General features: G+C 39.3%; 1 protein-coding gene across 16 annotated transcripts in view; it reads right to left on the bottom strand.

The window, feature by feature from the left end:
- AFF2 (ALF transcription elongation factor 2) overlaps positions 1-24,671 on the bottom strand; it is a 426,609-nt gene that overhangs the window by 112,070 nt on the left and 289,868 nt on the right. For 13 of the 16 annotated variants that reach the window (XM_083797145.1, XM_083797153.1, XM_083797147.1 and 10 more), the window contains 3 exons: positions 14,492-14,584; positions 11,755-11,791; positions 11,452-11,503 (listed from right to left, as the gene is read on the bottom strand). In XM_083797145.1, the coding sequence (XP_083653271.1) occupies positions 11,452-11,503; positions 11,755-11,791; positions 14,492-14,584 (182 nt within the window). The remainder of the gene's footprint in view (positions 1-11,451; positions 11,504-11,754; positions 11,792-14,491; positions 14,585-24,671) is intronic. The other 3 variants (XM_083797142.1, XM_083797141.1, XM_083797149.1) reach the window with 1 other exon arrangement.

The following is a 24,671-nucleotide window of genomic DNA, read 5'->3' on the forward strand; positions in this document are numbered from 1 at the left end:
CACTGAAATGCCAAGTTGTTATACTAATAAATGAATCCTCCAAAATCTTCATACCCAGGCACAGTGCTCATTCTTCTGAACAGTCTCAGTCTCCTGTTACTTCTTACAACAGCACCATGACCAGTCATAACTGAGATTTCAACTACACAAATTTTCACCAGTCCCCTAAACAGTTACTATTTCTACTGGTTGAGATGAAGCGAACAAAATCAATGAATGCTCTCTCACTGATATTAATCAGTCTGAGTTGTGTACCATATATTACCAAGGATCTAAGCTATATCAATCTCTGGATAGTTTTTTTAATTCACAAGAGTCCATTAATAATAATAATAGTTTGCAACACCAACTAAAGCAAAATAGCATAACCAATTCTGTATCTTGGAGAAGGAATATAACATTGTTTTTTTAGCTCAATATTTGTATAGCTGCACAATTTGCAAAATTGCAAAAAATGATGGCAATTGGCAATACATGTGCTTTTACTGGTTTTTGGCTCTGGCAGATTAATTCCATATCCAGTTTGTATATAATTCACTTAACACCTTCTCTTACTCAAGTTTTGCAATTTCCTGAATAAAATCCCTCTGAGAGTGAGCTGCACACTCTCTGAGCAAACTCCCCTTGTAGTCACCAGCAATATTGCTGTTTGCTTTGAAGATGCAGTGGGTAAATGCAAAAAACCTCATCAACCCAGAATTCAGATCACGCTCCGGTTGTGATCCCCCTTCTCTTCTTGACATTATCGATGAGCGTGGCACAGTGGGAAGGCTCCTCAGCCAGGCATGAGGCAAGATGCAAACATGAGATCAGAAGGACTCATACCATGCGATGCCTTACCTCATGCCTTCTCTATATTGCAGCAGGCCGCTCTGAACTGGTTTGGGGTGGGGACACAGAGGCATGCAATGTGCACATTTGATCGACAGCTGTGCCAGGATTATTTGGAAAACGTGGCCTCCAAAACTGCTGTAATACCTAAGCATGCGTGCAGCCTGGGTAAGCAGCCTGCAGCCCTGCTGCGGTGGGGCTGCCCTGCAGCAGCTGGAAGCTCACCAAGCCATCGTAGATCTTGGGAGTGAGGAGGCTGCGCGTGCCCTGGGAGGTGGGCTCCAATTGCTCCTCAGGCCATGCCCGCAGGCTGCTGAAAGCAATGACAGTATGAAGACTTTTTCATTATACACCACAATATGGTAATTGCGCAAAAAGCCAGTGAGCAGTTGTGGCAGGACTGCATGACACCGCTGCCGCTCTACCCACGTGAGGTGCATGTCGGCACTATGATGCCAGCCACCCTTTAACATCATTTGCACCCTGTTCACATATTAATGAATTATTCATGGCCTTTACAAGAATGGCTGGCTTTTTTCCTTAAATACAGACATTTCCAAGCATAAAAATATACACATCTAAAAATAAAAGGGAATCATCCATTCGGCTTAAAACAAAATAATCTCACAAAAAAGGAAGTATTTTTTAACAGCACATATCTACTTTATGGCACTGGTCTCTTAACTTAGTGCTTATGAGTTAGGAAACAGCCCCTTGGTGGATTACTTTTCATAGTTTGCTCGGTAATGTGTTTACAAAGCCATTGTTACAACTAGATGTTTATATATTTTGATATACAGCTTATACTACAACAGTACATCTTCAGAGACTTCATGTTTATTTTAAAAACCTATTTAAATGTTTCTTTACCTTCCCTCCTGGCAAAACAAGTTTATTGCCAGATACTCTAGGGCTCTATATTACAGTCTGACAGTAATTAAAGGCAGAATTAGTGGTGCTTTTGTAAGAAATGGTAACAGTGGCAAGTGTACATTGGGATGGGCCAAATTAATCTCTGACTGTAACTCCATTGAAATAACTAACTTACTCTAGGAACTAATTTGACACTTGAAATTTCAAATGAATGGCCTCTATTTTTAACTGTCTGACATTACTGAAGCACATAACTCAGAGGCTGGGAAATGTTAAGTGGATTTTATTTCCCTTTGTTAGAACATTGCTCATCTACTCACCTGCTTTCTGCTATGTATCATGTCAACAGTCTACTCCAGAAATCAGTGTTTTGTTAAGATGAGATTATAATGTATTATTTCAATGCAACCTGCACTTAGCTAATCGTCATCTGCTCTTGAAAATTGAAAGTATTAGTGATAACCATTATCTCTAAACCACACAGTAAATGTGACAAAACATATTATCCAAAATTTTGTGGTTGTGAACGCCTGTAATTTTTCCTCTGATCCTATAATCACACAGTACACCAATATGCAAAAAATCTAATACATTGGTAGTACAGTCTAAAGAAAACTAAAGGAATTATTTTTATGTGCATGCCTTCTACTTGAACTCAGACGCCAAACACGGTTTTAGGATTTTGCAGTGTATGGAAATTAAGCTTTGACCAAACTATCTCTCCCAAAAATTTAATGCCATCTACCTAGAGTTGTTAGCCCTACACACAGTAGCTATAATCCATTCTGATTCTGCAGCAGTTATCTAGCTATACAGAGCATCTAATCTAATTCAACCCTATTTGCCCGTTAAGAAGACTCCTTTATCTGGTATGTAAAACCTATGCACTTTTATGAGATTTTTTTAATATTATTTTTTATTTTTTAATAAAGAAGATGGCAATTCCTACAGGAACTTTAAGGAGTGGGGCTGCTAGGAGGCATCATCCCCCTGTGTCTGCTCACTCCTCACCACGAGAAGGGGAGCAGGGGCCTCGGAGCATCCTCAGGATCCCCCGGTGTTTTGGCAAAGCCACAGGTTAACACAGGAAGGTGCTACAACCTGATATTCAAGGTTATTGGATTTGAGGATGAGGGGGATTCCTGGATCAAGTGCAAAAGGAGCAGGAAATCCATTATGTGACCCTTAGGGCCTTCTCCCTTCAGGTTACAACTGCATTTTGCTCTTTATGGGAAGAAAAACAACCTCCTTTAGCAGTGAAGGACTTGCATTATTATCTGTGTCTGACTGTTGCATTGATTAGATTGGAAAATGAGTAACTTTTATCACACTTGATCTGAAATAGCACTATTTGGCTTATGTTTATTCCTTTACATTTACAGAACAGATAATTGCATGGATCCTGGGAGTCAGACACAACACCATGATGTCTCTTTTGATCCCTGATGTCAGGTTAAAGGAGAAAAGAAAGAAAGTTAACCTGTGATTTAACACTGGCCACTGTCTGGCTCCTGCTAGCGGGCTGGTCTGGGTGGTTTAGACCTTTATGAGTGCATGTCTGGGTCCCTTCTTACCACATCGGTTCGATCGCTGCCACCTCTGATATCAGAGCCTGGTGGTGCTGGATGCTGCAGCATGTGCTTTGCCTTGTATTGCAGCACATTTTTGCCTAAAACAATCAAGACAATTTTCTGTTCTTCTCATTTCTCTCTTCCTTATTTTTTTGTTAAGCACAAGGAAAGACAGATAATTTCAATTAAAAGCCTATCACTGACAATTGTAAGCAACCTTTCTTCAGTTCAGTGCCGCAGTTGCAGTTTTAAGTTTCTCCCTGCTTCTGTCAGGATCTAATTTTCAAGGCCCCGTTGCCATGGCAGCAAGTTGGAATTTTAATCCAGTACTAAAGGTCAAGACAGGTCACCAGTTTCAGTTCCTCTTCAATCTCCCCATAAAGAGCCACAAAAAGAAGCTGAGATAAAGGTCTGACCTAACCAAAAATTCCAGTCTAGCACACAGCCAGACTTGAAACTATATGATTTGTATAGGCCTTCCAATTTGTCTGGAGCTATTGAAATTCATGCTAAATCAAAAATGGGCAGCACGGATTCACGGTCCTCTCTCTCTGCAGAAAAGCACATATATGTCCTCAAAACGCAGTTAAATGTATGTAACTTATCAGGGATATCGAAGAAGCAAATACTTAAATCGAGTGTAACAGGTAGGCAGGTCGTTGTGAAAGCAATCCCCTCATTACTGGAGGTATTTACTACTTTTACAGACTCAGATGAGCCTGACAGCTGCACTGAAGCCTTCCTTGTCGATACAAGGTACGTGAGTCAACATCTTTCTTTCAAGATCTGGGAAGATCTTTTTGTGAAGTATTTTGAGTAAACAAGACTTTTCAGTAAGGGACAACTTCCTGAAAGCTCAACTACCTTCAGATTTTTTTTTTTTATTTTTATTTTTTTTTGCTATTTGCATCTTGAAGGATAAAAAGCTCCTGTGGAAATTAAGAAATAACTTTAGATTTGCCAATTTTCATGTTCTCTGCAACATGGATTTCAATTAAACAATCAGTTTGCACCTGCTGGGGTAAGGCTATAGAGGTCTTCCTCCTCCTCAAGAGCTACACCATATCTTCAGGAAGCCGTGGTAACAGCATTAGGAAAGTCTCAAAATGTGTTTTGCCAAGGTGCACGGGCACAAGCGAGGGAAGCAGCTCTTCCTCCAGGAACTCAGAGCAGTAATTAGCACAGCAGAGTGGAATATTTTATTTTTATTTTTTGTCATTTGGGAGGGCCTATATGTTGTAAGGTTAAGTCATTCTCAATCTGTGGCTCCAAGGGCTATCCAAGACAGGATAATGCAGTGAGCGTGGCCTAGCCCCATGGGGTGTTGTGAGAACTTCGCTTCATAAAAAATAAGCCCTCTGGCCAGAAAATTGATAGGGTTTGGAGCCCTGCTGAGCCCTCAGTCCAAAGGATAATGGTAGCAATATAAGTTGCTCTGGATAGACGGTGTAAAGCTGAGAAAAATGTGGTGGATTATTGGGGTTGTCAGAGGAGTTCAGAGGAAAGATGCAAAGGATTAAGTTGTGATATTAGGAGAAGTGGTTGTTAGTCTTACCTAGGATATTTAGGACACAAATTGGGAGTTTCAAGCCCATTCTGGTATTATAAATGACAAGTTTCCTGGCAAAACCCATTCTTCTTTCAAGCTTATCACCCGTTTCCGATTACAACTATTTTTTAGTATGGTGCAGATGAACCTGGGTGACACTTTTCTCAGTTTGTCTCAGGCTACTAAGATACGAAAGTAAGAATTAAAGTGACTAGAGGAAAGAGCATCAGGAAGAAAAAGTGAGAAATGGCTGCATTCTGAACCTAAAGTATACTGACAGGTCAGAGTTAAAACAAAATGTCCAAACTAAGGTGACCAGAAAGCAAGCAAGAAGTTAGTTTATGTGCATTTTATCAGCAGGCGTGAAGCTCAGAAAACAAATGGGTGGGAGAGGTATTGTCTGTGGTGGCTTTCTCTGCTCTATCCTGATTTACATGTTCAGATTTACCAAGTGCATTTGTTTTTTCAAAATGAATGTTTGAAGTTGCACTGAAGTTCGGAAGTGATTCCATCCCACAGAAATGTAAATTGGGAGGTCGGTTTCAGACTGGCCTAAAGCCACGAAGGCACAACATATGCTGCTGCCTGTGGAAAAGCTCTTTAACTACAGGGAAACCTGTGGCAGATTTTCAGTCTTACTCGTTTCCAAAATGGTAACTGATACTTACCAGACAGGGAAATGCATCCCGAACCCAAACATATTAATGTATGTCATTTACCTGTCTCTATTAATACTGACACTTTGGTGGTCACAGTTCAGTGATAGTATTTGGCTGTGATGCATCCTACTTGAGAACAAAGTATTTCAATTTTTAGGGCAAAATTATTTTTTTTAAATGAGGGTTTATATAGAAACAAAAGAAATTGAAATGCTTCAATGCTTATTTGAGTTGCAATCATCAATGCTGGCAATACTGCAGTTGGGTAGCTTGTTTCAGGAATTCTTAAGGGCAGTAATTATATGTCTGTGATAGTCAAGAAAAACTATTCAACGTTGATCAGCAAAATATAAGAGAATTAATTTAGTTCTGTTCACACAATCTTTTAAACAGATTTATAAACATGTCAGGAGAAAGAGATCACGGAAAAGAATGTATTAGGAAATAACTTTATTTTGACAGGGCGGTTAAACTGTATGGGAGCCAGCTAAATAATGAAAACAAATTAAAAGTCTAATTTAGAAATTATTTTGAATAATGGGCTTATCTTCAAGGATACAGGGCTTTTAATTATGACACTGAATTTTAAAACATTTAACAGCAGCTGAAATGTCTTGAAAGTTCGCTTCTATGAGCAACTGGCCATAGGAAATGCTTTTATGTTTTAGTTCCAATTGCTCAAAAGTAGAATCCTGTGGCAGTGAAAAACAAAATGATACAATTGTGACTGGTTATCATTGTTCCAAATCCCAGGTGATAATATGTAAGAACTTATCAGGGCAAGAGGATGCAAAGCTAACTTCTAAACAGCAAAACAAAATAGTAAATATGAAAGATGAATGATGTCTTATCAGACAGACCTTCTATTTTCATTTTCTATTTGTCCCTTTAATATGGTGCACTGTAGCTCTCTAAAGATTAATGGAGTTCCAATTACATGCCAGTGTTGTTTCACTTATCATAATTTGTCCACGGCAGTGTAAGTCCCTTGTATTCATGACTTCCCAGTTTACCCAGAGGGAATATCCTTGGAACTTCCCACTTCTAACAAACAGGCAGTACTTAGTCTAGTGATTAAAGCTTGCCACACTTACTAAGTGAAAATGAATGTACACTATAAAAAAAAAGCAGGCTATCAACACTGGTGGGATCAATTGACACTCTTGTGCTTTAATACAATTGATTAAAAACTGTAATTAGAAATACTAAAATCTCAGCTTCTTCAGTGTGTTACATCTGGGCTGGATTGTGACTGGATCTCATATATAGAGTTGAAACATAAGTTGAAACATTCTCCCTATTACACTTGGAGATGAATTGTACAAGTTTTTGGTTCATCTTATTGAACGGGAAATAATGCATCAACATTGAATGCATCCCAGGTTTTAAAAACTGAATCCTTTCAAGGTTAAGAATTCATCAGTGATTCTTGATTTGAACATTCTGAATAACAACATTACGTGTTGTCGCATTATCCAATATACAATCCTTGGTGTAAAATCCTCTTGATGTCTGATTACTCTTCATAAGGACCTCATGCTGATTCATTTCAAACCGTGAATCACCTTTAATTCATAGCTTGAACATGCTGCCAAATTTTGGTTTGCATGTTCCCAGGTGGCGATCCCTGACACCGTGGAGAACTTCCAAAAAACCATTAGATACTTAGGAAAAGTAGTTAGATGTCAAGAAGCACATTTCCATTTTCAAACAGACTTCCATCAAGTACTATGATAATCTTTGGGATTAGAAAAGTATTGGTATTTACTGAAATGTTTTTAAAGCTGTGAAGTGAAATCCTGGCCCAGCTGAAGCCAGTGGTGTGCTCCCTTTGAAAAATCTTTTCTGAAATATCACATAAAAGGTTTTAGCTGCTTGTTTTGCTTTTCAGCTGACTGTACTTAGCTGTCCTCTAGCCCCCACACAGGTTGTGTATCATTAAGTATCATGGATCACAAAAACCTTATAAAGACAAAATAAGTTGTTTTTGTCTGATCCATAAAAATTTGTTGCTCTAAGTTTTTAATGGTTTCTGGTAGTTCTCTGAGCCTATGAGAAGGGCCTTTTAATACTGTATTAACACAGTAAGTATAGGAAGTCATTTTATGACAGGGGAAGAATACCATTATGGTTACATTCTTCTTTTTAGCTAGGCTTTTATGGAAACTACCCAAGACTACTCTGCAGTATGATTTTGAAACACAGGATGTGCTTGATTAAAAAGGTTCTGGGTAGTTTCCAACTGGACCGAGGCCAAATGCTAACAACCAAACAGAACAAAAGAACTGGATGTTTGAGGATGACATCCTCGCAGCGGTAATTATATAACAGAAACCTAAGTCGCAAGCTAAGTATGTACCCTCGAATTCATGGAAGTTGACAGAAAATCCTTCTCAGTGCAATTGGTTGCACACCTTATCTGTTCCTACTTGCTATGCTTCATAACAAGCTAATCAGAGTAGACTGGATGAAAACTGACTGCACAGCACGCAATGGAGTCTTACAGTGAATTTGAAATTAAAAAAAGAAAAAAGAGAAAAAGGAAGCCAAGCGCCATACTTTCACGTAGACCAATTTCAGCTACAGAAATTCACCACACTCTACACACACACCAGTGGTTCAAAATTTCATTTTCAAGACTTTTGAGTAGAAATTAAGATCTGATATTAGTTACATGAATTATTTAAAATACTCCTGATCACTCGTGTACAATGTAGGTGCAGAACTTCAGTGCAATCCCAACATCATCCCTTTGGCCTGATCTTTCAGGATGTCAATGTGTCTACACTTGAATTTTGTAAAGAGATACAGGCAACTTGGCTGCTGGAGCAGAATACATCGTGGAGGCAAAGCACTTTGTTCTGCACACTTGCCTCAACTAGTCATGGTATAACTCAGTAATACAGTGAACTCAAGCACATTAGTACTAATTTTTGCAGATTTCTAATCAAGACAATGGAGTCTGTAAGACTGTCACTGTAAGTAGAAAATATAACTTAACTTTCCATGGAATTGAATGTAAGCTTAAAAAGTCGGAAAATATCTAGAAAAATGTCCAGGTGAAAAAGATCTCTAAGAAAGGATATAGATGAGCAAACCCAAATCCTTTCAGGTTCGATGAAATTGAAATCATAGAATGGTTTGAATTGGAAGGGATCTCTAAAGATCATCTAGTTTCTGCCATGAGCCAGGACACCTTCCAGTAGATCAGGTTGCTTAAGGTCCCATCCAACCTTACTTTGAACTTTTTCGGGGGGGGGGGGGGGGGGGGGGGGGCATCCACAACCTCTCGAGGCAACCTGTTACACTGTCTAACCACCCTCAAAGTGAAGAATGTCTTCCTTACATCTAATCTACATTTACTCTCTTTTAGTTTAAAACATTTATTCCTTGTCCTATCACTACATACCATGGCAAAGAGTCTTTTTTCCATCTTTCTTGTAGGCCCCCTTTATGTACTGGAAGGCTGAAATACGGTCTCCCCAGAGCCTTCTCTTCTCTGGGCCAAACAACCCCAACTATCTCAGCCTCCTATTGACAAAATACGTGAGGAATTGGTGGGGGATATAGTTTTGAAATCAGTGAGATCATGCTGAGTGGTTGACAGTGTAGCTGAAAACGTTACCGGGGATCAGTTGGACTGTAATTTTACTCATACGCTCCAATGTCCCTGGAATGACCCAATGTTAGAAAGATTAAATCCTTTCTAATACAACGGCATTCTGATAAATACTAAATTATTAAAATACACAATTACTGCAGGAGCTGTCAATCTATCAGGGTTTATTTGGATCACATTATCCAGCCCTAACTACTTAATACCATTATTTCTTTCTGCCCCACTTTCTGCTTTAATTTCATTATAAAGTACAATAATTCCCATTGAACATGGTGGTGACTACACACGCAGATCTAAAGAAACAAATTGGCCTTGTAATACCAAGTCTCACAGTGGACTGCCTTCTAACCTCACAAAGCCCTATGGAAATTCTTGGAAGCTGCCTTAACAATTTTTCTGCAGTAAAAGAGAAAAAGTGATAGTAATGGGTTAGCTGATCTTCATTTGGAAGCTAAAAATAAAAGTAGCTTTATTGCAGCTCTGATCTCTCATGTGTAAAATCTATCACCTACCATAAGAAGGCAGTTCATTGCAGCAGAAATCTGATTGATAGTACTGGAACTTTAGATCAAGCAGCAGAACAGAGAGCAACTGGTTCATAAAATGTACTCAGTGTCTTCGGGTTTTATATCAGGCTTCCTATAGAGAGCTTTGGTCCCATTAAATGCACTATATACCACTGAGCTCTGAAGCACTGTTCTTCTGAAATTCAGCTTATAACTATAAACCATGATTGACAAGTCTATTACTGTTGGTTACAAACTATTGAAATATTGTATTTTATAGTATACTCTCTAAAACATTTTTCACAGTGGAGTCCAAATACACTTGCTTTAGGAGAAAAATCAGTTTAAGATGTAATAATAATTTTTTATTTTTTATTTTTTTATTTTTTACTAGAGAATGTGCTTGATGTTAGGTTTGGATCACTTAGATGTTCTGAAACATGAATGCACCCATTCTGCTATGAAGAACAGTGGGTCTAGTTTGGCTAGATTCTTTAAAAAAAAAAAATCAGCAGTCCTTACTGGAAATCAAAATAGCAAAAGGGAGACACTAATTTGACACTGAGTTTCATAAACAAATGCTATTCATGCAAATTATTCCTAGCATTCCTACCCAATTCTCATTTGATCTTAATAATAAAGCATTTAATTTTAAGACTGATTTAACTGTTTAAACAGTTTTGTAAAGCTTTATGCAAGGAACTAACCTTATTCGAATGAGTACTTCCATGAGCTGACTTTACGAGTAAAGAACTGGACCTTCAGAGCCTGGTGAGTGTACCAATGAATTGGGCACCCCCAGTCTAGTCCCAGATCTCTTACATGGTCACAGAGACATCACTGAATTCCAGCAAGCTTTTTACTGTACATGAACTTGCACTAAAAAGTCATGTATTTAAATTAATTAAAAATAAATAAATAAACGGAGCTCTCTCTACATTGAGTTTTCTTCCCATATAGGGATTTACTTAAAATCGCTTCCCTACTAGATTAAAAAGGAACCACCAGAAACACTTTGAAGTCATTCTAAATGAACATATTGTATTTACACAAACTTCAGTTAAGCTAGTACAGTTCTGCATTTGGTAGTTTAAAACTATTGAACACTAAAATACAATAGCAGCTCTGAAATGAAATCAGACCCACATATTTTAGTGAGTATAAAAACACCAACCTAATTTTCAAAGTAATTAATTTCTACTTGTAAATTATTTTGAGATGCTGGGGTAGAAGTAGGAAAACACTGCAGCTTCAACCCACTGCCACATTATTGCAGTCTAACACCAGAGAAGCACCAAAGAAAAATGGTTTATCACAGTGGAGAATTAGCTCTTCCACAATTTTCAACTGTCATATTTATAGACCATCTGTGATTTTCAGCTGTTTCAAAATGTATGAAACTCAAGACCCACTTTTCAACACCAGCCAGTAGTATCATTCTGTACTATGTATTTAACTTTTCCTCACTGTATAAATGTTAAAATTCCTGCATCATCTGTTCACTGGGTTGCATTTCCTATTGTAAGAGGCTTAGTATCTGATGAGAGAAGCATAAAAGTGATTTAATTTTGGCAAGTTGTACAACTAAAATCAGCATTATTTCTGCTTAATAAACTCATCTTTCATACATATCTCTGTTAGCTAATGCTTAAATAGAAGAAATAGTAATAGGCACTGAAAACATAAAACTGGTTTATGGCTAATTTTTAAGGACTACTGAGAACACCTGAACACCAGGACAAGATTATGAGTGGAGCTAGATTTTAGTTACCTTTGGAGAAATAAGCTCATTCTTTATGATAAATTTAAAACAAGATTTAAAGCTGGAAATAATAATACTTACGACTTTTGTGGCACTGACTTAGTTGCAACTTTCCCTGCTGGATCGCTCCACTCTGCAAACAAAGGAAACACATTTTCAAATGTCAAAAGATTACTGTAGAATTAAAATGCACCCAAAGCTGTCAGCCCATCTAATTATACTTGGTTTCACAACATGCCATGATGCATAACATGTAATAAAAAATGGAACTGATCTGCTTTAGCACCATAGAAATTAATTTTTTTTAGCCTTTGTTTTAATGATGTTAAGCAGGAAAAAAATAATACAACCCTGACTGTTAGGACCAGGATGATAAAGACCTACTTTGTACATTGTATCCTGAGGTCAGATGTTGGGAGTCCTACAAAAAAGAACACACAATGTCAGCATTAGTTAAATGAGATGAAGAAGGTAAAATTCTGAGCTTGCTAGATGAAGGGCACTAGCATTAAAGAAACAGGGAAGGAGATGATACAGGGAAGGAATCATGTGATTGTTAAGGCAACACCGGTGACATTAGTTTAAAAAAAACATTAACCGTGGAGACAGAGCACCACTGAGGGACAATTTCACAGTTCAGACAAGAGCTTGTCCTCTTCTGCTGTAAATCTACATGCCCCCGCTCCCCCCGTGTTTTTAAATAAAGTCATTGTGATGGTTTATACCAACAGTGGTCTACCCTGTTCCAGGCTTGGCCATGGATGTGTGTATGGGGCATCTATGATGTAAAATTTAAAAGCATTAGATTTAGCACCACTGCCTTTCTTTTTGATCTCATTGCTTGAAAATACAGTAACCTTTTACTGATAGTCACAGCATTTTTATTTGGGCTGTGACACATAGGATTTGATAAAGACGTAGGTGGCATTTCTTCACCTGATAGACGTTGGTCCAAATCCATACAAAATTGATGGAAATACAACATTACACCAGCAAAGAATCTGGCTCGTAACTCTGAGAATGCTAATGCAGAGATTTTTGTTGGCTTACAATAGCTAAGCTGCTCCCTTAATGTCACACTGTTTTCTTCCTTAGTTTTTCTCTAGGCTTTACAGTCCACAGTGATTGTAATCAGTTTTCCTTCCAAGCAGAGTTTGATCATTTGAAATTAAGGTGTTATTTACAACTTCGTCTTACAGCCAGGCACTACTTTGCTGGGAGTGTTAGTTCTGTAGGATGTTAAAGTCATTAAAGCCCTCACTGCACTTCCTCTTAGGGCATTATTAGTTCCTAATATTGTACTGTGCTGTCAGTCAGTCCCTTGTGAAGTAAATCATGCCCTAAGAGTAAACATGGCACTTTAAATCTGAATGTCAAAGGGATAAATTGGTCTGATAGGTTCCGTCTTTGTTATCACATTTTTTATATATGTTTCTCATGAGGATTCTTAGTTTTGTAGTTAAGCTGAGAACTTCTAATAGTGCCTCTGTTTTATACGGCTGCAAAATCTAGCCACGTTATGTCTAAGATCTATAATTTGGCTAGCTATAACTGATTTAGGGTGATGTTCTGAAAAGACATTTCTGTTGTTTTTTGAAGTAAAACTAGCTAACATTTGTGCGCTTGCTTATTTCCTGAAATGCTAGCTCAAAAAATCTAATTTATAATTTATATTAAAGTGATATGGTCAAGAATTTTAGAATCAACATTTAACTTGCCCAGAAATCATTAACTTTGATGTGGATCTTAAAAGTTCAAAGCAAACAATAGGAAAAGAAGAGCAAAACAAAATTTTATCTTCTCTGAAACTCTTCTAGTACTGCTCTCAATGGAGAGAGCAGCAGTCTGCAGGACTGTGGGACCCATCAAAAACAGAGCACTAATTTAAGAGATTGTATAAAGTAAAAAAATACAACTTCCAGTGGGCAAAAAACTTTATTCTCACATACTTGTATATGTATTCACGCAGATAGGAATCTACTTTCACCTAAGTGGGTTCAACAGACTTTAACCAAATTTATGGTGAGGATTATACTCTGGTATGATTATGATTTATGATACTTATTGCTGTAGCAGTCATCTGCACTGATGTTGGCAGTGCTGGAAGAGTAACAATCACATTCCATTAAAATAAGACATTCTGGGCACTGGCTTTGTTATTTTTAAGGAGCCACAGATACTGCTAATTTCATATGATTTCCAATTAAGTATGGCGGCTGCATTTCAGACAGGGGAGTATCTGCCAAACAGATAAAATCAGTAAGAGGAAAATCACATTCCAGCTTCTAAAGGAGGATGTGATTGCTTGAACCATAATGTCAAGCAGTACCAGTACAGCTTTAAAAGCTATTTTTCAAGGTCCTGAATGTATGTGGCTCCATGTCAGACCGGTGTACAGTTCCTACCCTAGGGAAGTTCACCCTTCCCCAAACATCATCACCTCATTGATTTTCAGGTCCCAGCAAAAGATACCTCTGGCAATGCTTGCTTTGGGTGCAGGCTTGATCTCTAACTGTACTACCAGAATCACAGCTAGAAGGCAACACCAGAATTTGGGCTAAAGGCATGTTCAAATCATACAGCTTAACAATTCACTGCATGACAGGTGAACTGCAGGTACTCTCCAGCCAGGTGCTTCCGATGTGGCAACTGCTGAGTGCATGCTCTCAGAAGGGCAATACCAGGCATTGCGTTATGTAGCTGTGTGTCGTTGGAATGTGCATGTAGACAGATGCCCTAGCACTGTTCACTGGCAGAAACATTTAAAGTCACCACAGTTTGACCATGCAGCCTAAATGTCATCATGCAATCAATCACAAAGACACAAGAATGCCCTATCAGCCATTGTGTTACACAAATAACAATTAAAACCAAACAAAACATATTGCACTGGATGTAGAATGACTCTCATAACAAGAAAGATAAAGTTCACTTTGCCTCCACTGTAACTTCTGCAGCTTTAAATAAGCAGCCTTACTAGTAACAACAATCTGATTGGGAATTTCCAACTAAAAATAGTCTTAGAAATTCTTTGAAATGGAACCAGTTAAAAAAAATAAACTTTCCACCGAAGAACACTCAACAGAACAGAACGTTAATCAGGTCACTGGTAATAGCTTACTTGTACCTTGCTTGGGATAGAAAACTTGGTCTGCTCAGCCTTGCCAGGAGTGTGAATAGCAGTAAGAGGAGGAGGCCAGGAATGGGTCATCTCCTAGGGAAGAAAACATGCTTTTGAAAACAAATTCATGTAAGTAAAGAAAAAAGAGAGGAAAAAATGATCACGTATGCTTCACTGAGCCAGGAGGATGTAATTGCTTAGGAAGCATCACCACTCATCCTTCTGTGGTAGGTAAACATCTGAACTACCCAACAGGCAGCATGTGTGGTAAAGAGTGTGAGGACAGGTTTTAGTCATGAACATTTTGGCCACATGTGTCTTCGTCAGGTTGCACCTGATTCCACTTTCCTAGTTAGGCTCTCAAGCTGTATGGATGAAGTCAGCATAGGCAGAGAAGTGGGCTTTACCTGCAAAGCCCAAGCAGGAAAGGGATCTGGAAAGGGAATTGGGTGACTTGCATGGATTTACACAGAAAGCCCATCCTTTACTAGGAAATCCAAATCTTGGGTGAAAACCTGATTACCAGACCACCTAACCAACATGCCCTTTTTCTGATCAATCTGTTGATTTATCGTTTGTACACACGTATTCCAGCTGTCTTCAAAAAAAGCACCTGGGTGCCTGTGGCTATGAAATAAAAACAGAAGAGAAAGTGCACACCAGGCTTTTCCATGCTGCGGCCCAAAACTGTCACCCCACTGAGCTCAGTGCAAGCAGAACGGGACTTATGTTCAGAACAGGGGGAAAATCAGTTAAATGCAGAAAATGCAACTGTGTTGTTTTAGGCAAAGCTTGTAAATGCCCTTGTAATGAGTGTGTTTTATTGTGGATGCCACTCCATTCTCTCTTATCTTTGTTTTTTATTTAATAAATATTCAGACAGGCAGTAATACTTGTCTCTGGTGATGTTATATTTGTCTTGGTTGTTTTCTTTGCCTATAAAGCTCAGAGCTGATTCTTTTTTTGAGACAAGGGAGACAAACAGTAAAAGGGGATATGATCGAGGAAATTCTTCATGCAATAGCCATGATCCTTACTGCAGTAAAACAAACTTCCCAGCTGCTATTTCACACTGGTCAAGCCTAGGACTGGTCACAACAAAATTTCTGAGCACAGAAGTTTCTGACAACCACTGTGAATACTCCACAAGTAAAAATGTAACATAATACAATCAATTCAATAAGAATAAGAATAAGAATAAAAATAAATAAGCTGTTGTCAAAAGGGTAGCATGGCAGTTGCATCTGGGCTAAAGACATGGCCAGTGTGGCAAGAGGATGGGATGCTAGTGCATATTTCACTGAAGATACAGCCAGCAACAATCCAGTTGTCCCTCACAAATCCTGTGTCACGCGGAAAAGAAAAAGGAAAAGCTATGCACTGCAGTCCTCACTCAATCAGGTGGACATGTAACGTTCCCCCACGCTCCTCTAAGGCACTGCTATTTTATCAAAGCCCATCAGATTTGTACCCTGCTGCTGCTGCAGCAAGGCCAGGCTGAGCCCTGAAACAGCAGGGCCCGGGATGACCCTGTTGGGGAGGAACCCTCCCCAGCGGCAGGAGGCCATGCTGCTGGGCCTGGTGGGCTGCTGGCTCCTGGTTTTGTTGTCCCAAGCCCAAACGGTGGCAACCAGAAAGGGGCAGCTTGTGAACAGCTCGTCCCTCCAGGTGGGTGAGGCTGCAGCAGCTCAGAGTGGTGATGAGAAGTGAATAATTGTACTGCACTGATTGCTTGACCTCTGCACGGAGGAAGGCAGAAAAAGATTTAAGCATCTGGTCAACTTTTCTGTGAGATAATGTAACCCAAATCCTGTATGCCTCTGCCAAATCCTATGCCACAGAGGCTGCTTTGTGGCAAATCTCATAGCAGAATGATGAAGCGGAGACCATATCACATAATTGCAAGAGGGACGGGCAGGCAGCCGGACTGAAGGCAGAAATGAAGCATATTCTAGAATTGCAATTATTGGCTTGACCTCAGTCCCTTCCTACCCAGGCATAAAGGGCTGGATAGAGAGCCTAGGGTTCATGGGAAGGTGATGCCAGCATTTTGGAATATTTACTGTCAAAAGGCATCTGGTGTTTGCTGAGTACCAACTGAATGGGTTGAACTGTAAGCAAATCTACCTGTCTCCCTGTTAGGGGACACCCAAACATAAAACCATGGGGCAAGTTAAAAACAAGTCTCGTATTATTTGAGGAAATTCAATTATAAGTTAAGAGATCCTGACTACACTGAGGTCAAAAGCAAAAGACAGCTTTGGTGAGGTTAGGACTGTCTAATCTGTGTGTTTACCAAGTGAACTTATGAGCATCAAAGTGTATCGCGAAGGTGCAAGCTAGTTGTGACAAAAGCATTCCACTTCAATTATTGGATAGAAAATTTCAGATAGGATCACACATGCAAAACAGCACAAGGGTTTAAAGCCCAGCATATAAAGAAACTTTATATGTGTGGAAGTGCTGAGGAGGTATATAGCTACTTACAGAGACATACCTACATCTACCTACAGCGGGATGACCAAAAGAAGCTTGAATGATCATAAAGTTTTGAGTTTACTCTTATGAAATCTGTCCTTCAAAAATGCCCCAGCAGCCCCACAGAGCCGCACAGGACACCCCCGTGCTCCAGAGTGACACAGCAATGGCTCTGCGCTGCCTTCAGCCAAGGGTCAGAACCTCGGCCCCACATCCTGCAGAGATGTGACCGGCTGCTTAACTCTCTCCTGCTTTGTTCCTTAAGCACACACACATTATTTTGCAGAATTGGGATCCTAGAAGAAAGCAGGCCATTTGTTTAATCAGCATGTCATTTGTTTAATTAATGACTTCAGCGTTCTTTGCAATGTCCTGATTTCTTTTGGAGGTCCCTCGTCTTTAAGTACTTGCAAAGTCCTGTTCTGTTTAATTTATGAAAGCTGATATATCTACCTTCTAATACGTTATGATGGTAAAGAACCACCTACTTGAAGTGTGTGTGTTGTATATGCATTGTTTACATATATATATACACATCTGCATTTGTAAACACCTGGGAAAATAGGCAAGGAACCATATATTATTATTATTTTTTTTCCAGGAAAAGTTAAAAAAAAAAAAGTTTAATCAATCCAAGTTTGGAAGTATTTAGAAATTCCTGGAAGTAACAATAACACAACTGAGCATATGAAATGCTTTAAAGAGGAATTTAATGGAAACAAAGTGATTCCACAAAATCAAGTTAGGATTTATTTTCACATGGTTTGGACTTAAAATAATTCCAAAATCATGTTAACTGTTGGAGTGGGCAGATGACTGCTGTGGAAGCGTGCACTTTTTTTACAGACCTGAAGATTAAACGAGAAAGTAAACCTGCACAGTTTGTTGGCTTGAAAGTCACTGTGGTTCTCTGATGTAGTAACATCAAGCATCCTTCTTTCTGAAAATTATTTAAACATTGTTTTAATTGAATCCATGTGTTTTATTTATTAGAGCTAGGCACGCTCGTCTCTTCAGCTTTTTTCAGCTATAAAAGCCCTCAGGTAAGTAACTAAGAAGTACACATGCAGAAGAGGTCTAATGAATCACTGAAAATACAACTACTAAGAGCAAACTTTTTAAGGGCAGCAGAGGTACAGGGCCAAATCAGGATTTAAAAGAAAGGAGAGGACTGGGGAAGGATTTAAACCTGCCGTTCCTAAGGAATGGGCCACAGCAAGAGAACTGCGCACAGGGGATACGAAGCAGATGGTAAATAGCTTTACAAAACCAATCCCTAAAATTAATAGCCACCTTCCAGATTTATTTCCTTTCTCTGTATTTCATTTTTCCATCATTTCCTTCTTGTTCAAATGAAAGCGCCATGTTTTTAAATACAGATAAAAGCATTGAGCCGGGCTCTAGGAGGTCATTATGGAAAAAAGCAGCTAGACCATGTACTCTGTGTCCGCTCTGAGGCGGCTTCCCTTCCTACAGTGCACTTTAAACTGCTTAGCCTGATCTAATTTGAAGTCTCCCACAATATAGGACTCATGCCACTTCCCTTGGGAGAATAGAGGGGAGACTTGAGAACAGTCTTCAATTACTGAAAGGACTGTTGCAAAAGGAGAGAATAATCCGCTCTCTAGTTTTACGGTGGATATGAACTTAAACTGCAGCCAGAAGGATTCCAGTTAGACACAAGAAAAAGCTTTCTAATGGTGAGGACTTTGCAGCACTGAAACAGATTGGTCAGGCGGCGACACAGACTCTGTCTTTGGAGGGGCACATTTAAGAACAGATTAGCACACATCACTTGGGAATGGCTTAGGCAGAATTGATTCCTTCACTGGCACAGGGATGTGTAGCAGACGATGGGATTTCTAAGACCCTCCCCAGCCCACTTGCCCGGTCCTTAGTTTGATCTCTCTTGGCTACCCTTACTGCCTCTTGTGGATGGCAGGTCCACGAAAAGGCAGGAGAAGAAAGCAACAGTCCTGGTTGATCTCTCTTCTCTGGCATTAGAGATCACAAAGGCAGTTTCGGCACCAACACTGCCCATTTCATTAGAGGGCAGCCAGAGGAGCGGGGAGGAGGAGCAGGAGTAGCCTGGCACACATAGCTAGCAATAAATGCACTCGGTGGCTGCTGCTGCTAAAGAGCCCTTACCTCTGGTATTCTCTCTGTCAACTGCCTTACTCGGTCCTTTTAGCTCTTAGCTAAATCTGCTCCTTTAAACTTTCTCCCATTTTTGGTTACACAGTATGTTAAAGTTGTGTTCAAAAAAAAAAATTTAATATATGATCAGTAGATGTTCCACGGTTATTACAAACTTAATGTTACAGCTGGCGCTAAGCAACCTACTGCCTTGATGGAATAAAGATAACCAAGTGAGTTACCATTTATTAGGGCCTCTATTAATGATTTATTAATGTTTTATTAACTATTTATCAATGCAATCTTAATAAAAAGTGTGTCTTGTTTCACAGTATCTTTCTACTTTCTGCATTTATACAAACCTGATCAAACTCTCTCTGCTGGGAAGCCAGTAATGCATGAGGGGCAGCCACATTTCATGTGTGTGATGCATACTGAATTAAAAACTATGTCAACCTGTTTCATCTTTGGGGAGAGGCTACGGAAAGAAAGGATATATATATATTTATATATGTATAAGCAAATGACACTAAAGCCTAAAAGATGACAAAGGCAATAAAACTAAGGGTTGCTTTTCATACATATTCCTTACGAAGGAATGGAAAATTTACACAAGCATTTGGCAATATCCTGACCAGTCACCTGTCCTGCTTTATACTGGGCCAAAGGCTTCCTGAGGAAAGGATTTAGGACATTAGGACATTACTGGTAGGGAGATGACAGATAAGTTCACAGATATATATTTGGTTATCATTTTTCAGCACTTAGAAAACTTCTCTGCATCAAAGGGATTCCAAATATTTTTCCCTGTAGGGAAAACAAAGAAGTAAATAGTTTAAATAAATACACAGATCAAATAAATAAATAAAAGCTTTCACTGATAGCCTAATGACCTCCAAGAGAAAGTCAGCTTTCTTGGGGTGGGTATTAAGACAGAAACCATTTTACTCATGCAAATATTTTAGTAAATTTATTACCAGTGGCAAGTGCCCAGCACATATTTTCAGAGGAACAATGTGGCGGCATCTGCAACGATGCCTTTGTCACACTAGAATTTATCTTGCTGCTGTACCAAAAAGTACTAGAAAGCCATTTGAAAATACAGTGCACACACGCACCAGTTTCTTATTAAAAAGCTAGAGTTTATTCTACAAAAAGCAGCCATTTCCCTGACCGTAATCTAAAAACATGGTGTTCACCTTGTGGATTTTCTCCATGACAACAAATAATTCCCTTTGCTCAGCTGGGGAATGGGATGCATTCCATAGCCTCCCCTGGTAAAGAGCTGTTCCTTTCCACATTAACAAGGAGGGAAAGGACAGAAATAAAATTCAGTGAAAATGAATATAGAAAGTGCTTTAGAAGCTAATAGGGGTTGACTATAAACATTACAGCATATGTTTTCCTTTCCTAATTTGCCAACATTTGGGAACTGGTTACACAAAGAAAGTGATAGCAGCATGGACATTTTCTTTCTCTGTTGAGCTTCCCCATACTCTCTGTCTCCTGTACACTTCACATTTTTCAATATATTTTCCTCATACTGCAGCTTTTATAACTAATAACACTCATATTCTTTGCTTAGAGCATTTAGAAGACAATAAAAAATAGCAAATCATGATTGATGCACTTACTGCTCTAACCAATCTTGTGTAGGAGAAGTAAAACAACGCTCCGTTACAGGGAGAAGGTACCTTGGCTCAAGAGCCTGTTTTAGGGGGAGAGTAACAAAGCTACACCACATGAACCCACCACTGGCTTTCCAATTTATCAAGTCTTACACATGCCTAGAATTAACCACAGCCTATATGATAGAGTGTCAATATTGTCAAACGATTTAGCTCTCTGCTGGGTCCTGAGTCCCTGACAGTTCACACTGTGCATACACTACTCCATTCCCAGGCTCCTCTCTGGAACAAGTTGGATACTTCCCTCCAAGGGGATCAGGATAATTTTCTTCCGAACCCACCTCAGGAAGATTATATGGTCAAAAACTACCCTGAATTTGGCTCACACTGCACAGGACAGTCCTTCAATTCAATTTTTGTGCTCTCAAGCACCTTCTTGCTCATTCTTGATGTTTTCAGGAACATGCAGCACAACTCCCTAAGGGTCCTACTATAAAAACACCATTATGGTGGACTGCAACACAACAGGTTGCGGTTTTGTTAAGATTTGTTAAGGATAGGTCGTAATGGCAGCATGCAATGAGAGAATCGTCAAAGCTTTGAAGTTTTGCCAAGCACATGTGAGATGCTGGGCTATGCACATATATATATATATATATATATATATATATACACACATATTTCCATGTAACTGTTCTTCTGGACAGACCTACTGGTGGGTCAGCATCATGGAACTGCCAGAGTACTGTGCTCCAGCTCATCTGGGATGCTGGTGGAAAGTGGTCAGAGCTGTACCTTGTATCTGTCAGAGCTGAAGAGCCAGGCGTCTTTCTTCTGCTGCTCTTGGTGACTACACTAATGACTTTGTTGCCCTTTCCGTAGTATCAAATCTCGTTGTGGACAGTATGACCAATGCAATACCTCCTGTTCTCAACAGCTTCTCATCCCCACTGAGATGCACAGCCATATCCCATTGATTTTATTTATTCAAAATGATACTTACTTGTAGCCATCTCCAGGGATGGCACATCTAATTTTCATGAGGGTCCCAAGAGATAGGAAGTATGCACTGAACTGTTAAATACAACATAACATCCTGGCAGTACAACTGTATAATATAAACAAAGGCACAATAAGTAATAAAAAGCTAATTCTTTTAAAAGTTACTAATACCAACATATAATTTCATCTTTGCAATTTAAAAAACATTGGCAACATTTCTCCAAGTAAATAACCAACTGTGTTTTGAAACTATTCACTGCTGGCACTTGTTTAAGGGAATCTGGTAATTTGTTCCATCCATCCTGAGCTTCACAAGCAAAAAAGCATGTCTTGAATTGCCTGTTTTCTTCTCTGAAACTTAGGGTTCACACCAAGAGGAGAGCAGAACTATAATTTACAGTTACAAAACAAGACTGCACCTACCCTGAGGCACTCCTCTGTGCACATTTATACAACACATTACACCATCTCCTTTACGTTGCCAGATATAATCAATTCATGTTTTTTTTTTCATACAAACAGCAGCAGTGAATTATTTGGTCACATGACAATGCCTTATCCATGTAATTTATTACAAAAAGCATTTAATTTCTGGAGCCACTTACACCAACCTAGTGAAAAATAACATCTCCAAATTTGGCATCAGGAAAAATTAAATGGTTAAACTACAAAACATCTTGTTCTGTAGATTTAGCACAGAAACCTTTCATGTTGAGCACTACGTTTTAGACCCATGTAGCCAGTTTATAACCCACATTCTGACAATATGATGAAACTCAGTCTAAAAATCCTTCAGAATTTGAAAGCATCAACTTGTGCCAGAAGACACCAGCTTTAGTCTTAAAACAGGAGCATCAATTATCTGAAACAGCATATATGGGGAAATGAAGAAACCAGGATAGGCAACTCGTTTGAGTTTAAAGCCAAATTCTTTTGCATAAGCCATGATTTGCTTTCATTAAAATTGGACTCCAAGTTGCTACTCATCAAATACAAAGAAATGAAGCTATCACACACTGCTGTACAATACTCATTGAAATTGTTTACAAAAGCTGCTTTTATTTTGCCTTCAAAATCCAGACTCTGCCAGATCTTTTATTCTGCCACACAAGCAGTATTGCAGCATGGGTTTTCCTGAGGGGGTGTGCCAGGGAAGCATTTCTTTTTAGTGTTGTTTTCCTCTGACTTGATTCACTAACACCTCAACTGGAATGCCATTGCAGAACAGCGGTCTGAGGCTGAAGTGAAGACGCAGTGAATACCTAGAAAAGCTCAAACCTGCCCCTACAGAAGCTCTCCTTTTTAACTATTACATTTTCTTCACCTATGTGATGCTTGCTCTTGCTGCCAGCCCACTGTATGTCCTCGTTGAAGACTTGGTTCTCCCGTAGTGTATGAAGGACACCCTCTCCCCTACAGCATGATTACCTTCCCAGTGCTTACATCAGAGACTGTGAATGCTCTGGGGACAATGATTATCTCATTTTTTTGTCTTATGCAATGTCCAGGACAGTGGTGGAACTTCACAGTGAATGTTAGCTGGACAGTCGTGGGTGGATAGCTTGATCGGCATTCAGCAAGTCCTGGATGGCCAGAAAAATTCACACTGAAGCTTGATCATTCTATCGTCTAATTTGGCACTCTGTTTTTTATAAGGTCAAAAGCTTAGCATGTCCGCCAAGAACAAACCACAGGTTCTCACCTGTAACAGAGAGGGAGAGTCCTTGCTGCCTCTCACACTCGACCCTTTAATTCTTTTCTCTTACAGAAAGACCTAAGCGATCACCTGAAACCCTACCATACAGCCTGGCATTTATTACAGAAGCTTTAGTCTTTGGAAAAGAACATACAGTTTAGTCTTGATTTCCTTCTCCTCACTTGTGCCTTGAAGCAGGTCTGTTCCTGCATCTGTGTGTCCTGTAAACCATGCCAACACTACCCTTTGATCCGCTCCTGCTAAGCCAACAGGTATAGAAAAAAACGTACGTATGTTATAGAAGATGTTTTGATAAAACATACAATTTTTTGGCTTGTCAGCCTTACCCAAATAAGTCAGCTTCAAGAAGAAAACTGAAGCCAAAACTAGCTGAGCTTTTTTTTTTAATCTGCCTTAAGGTATGGAGGCTCCAGAGTATTTCTGGAAAACAGATTCCCACTGTCACATGCGTGCGTTTGATTGCTCATTTCCCAGCTCATTCTTTCTTACAAAGCTAACGTGTCTGAGGTTGGAAACATTAAACACTCAGAACCGGCACTAAGACATACGACAGCAGGGGATGATGGTTGGTCCTGCTCTGTGTGGGACCAAGCCTCCTTCAGGATTGCTTTCCATGCCTATATTTTTTTAAAACCATCTGAAAACAAACTACACTGACACAAACTAACTCCTAACAACAGGGCAGACAAGCAGCACAGTCCATAACCTTCCTGCCTCCAAACATTATGTCCCGCTCCCCCTGCCCCTGGAAAGCTAGTTAAAAGGCCACAAAAGCACTAAAAGGCAGTAAGTTTGGTGCTCCAGCATTTAAAAATTGTGTATCTACATTACTAGACAATGACATGCATTGTCTTTGTTGCTTCTAGCTGGCCAAAAAGGAATAGCAAACTGTTCATTAGTAATAGTTTATCAGGGGTCATATGAGCAATCTGGAATAAACTTGGAGCAACCCCAAGAAAAGACCACCCAGTAGACCCATGGCTGCTAGTCAGCTCTGAGCAGTTAGTGCTATTTGCAACTCCAGCTGTTGTCAAACAGTGACAATTACCAGTTATCATACAAAGTCAAACTGGAATAAACCTGCCAAAGAAAACTATTTATTCTTTTTTATTTTCCAGTGCAACATGCCATTTATTATCATGTATGAGCAATTACCAAACGGAGTTGTTGATCTCACTTTGCTGAAGGGATGCAAAGGCTAGATGCAGTAACATGGCTT

Source organism: Anser anser (genome assembly GCF_964211835.1).
Source record: "Anser anser genome assembly, chromosome: 13".
Lineage (NCBI taxonomy): Eukaryota > Metazoa > Chordata > Aves > Anseriformes > Anatidae > Anser > Anser anser.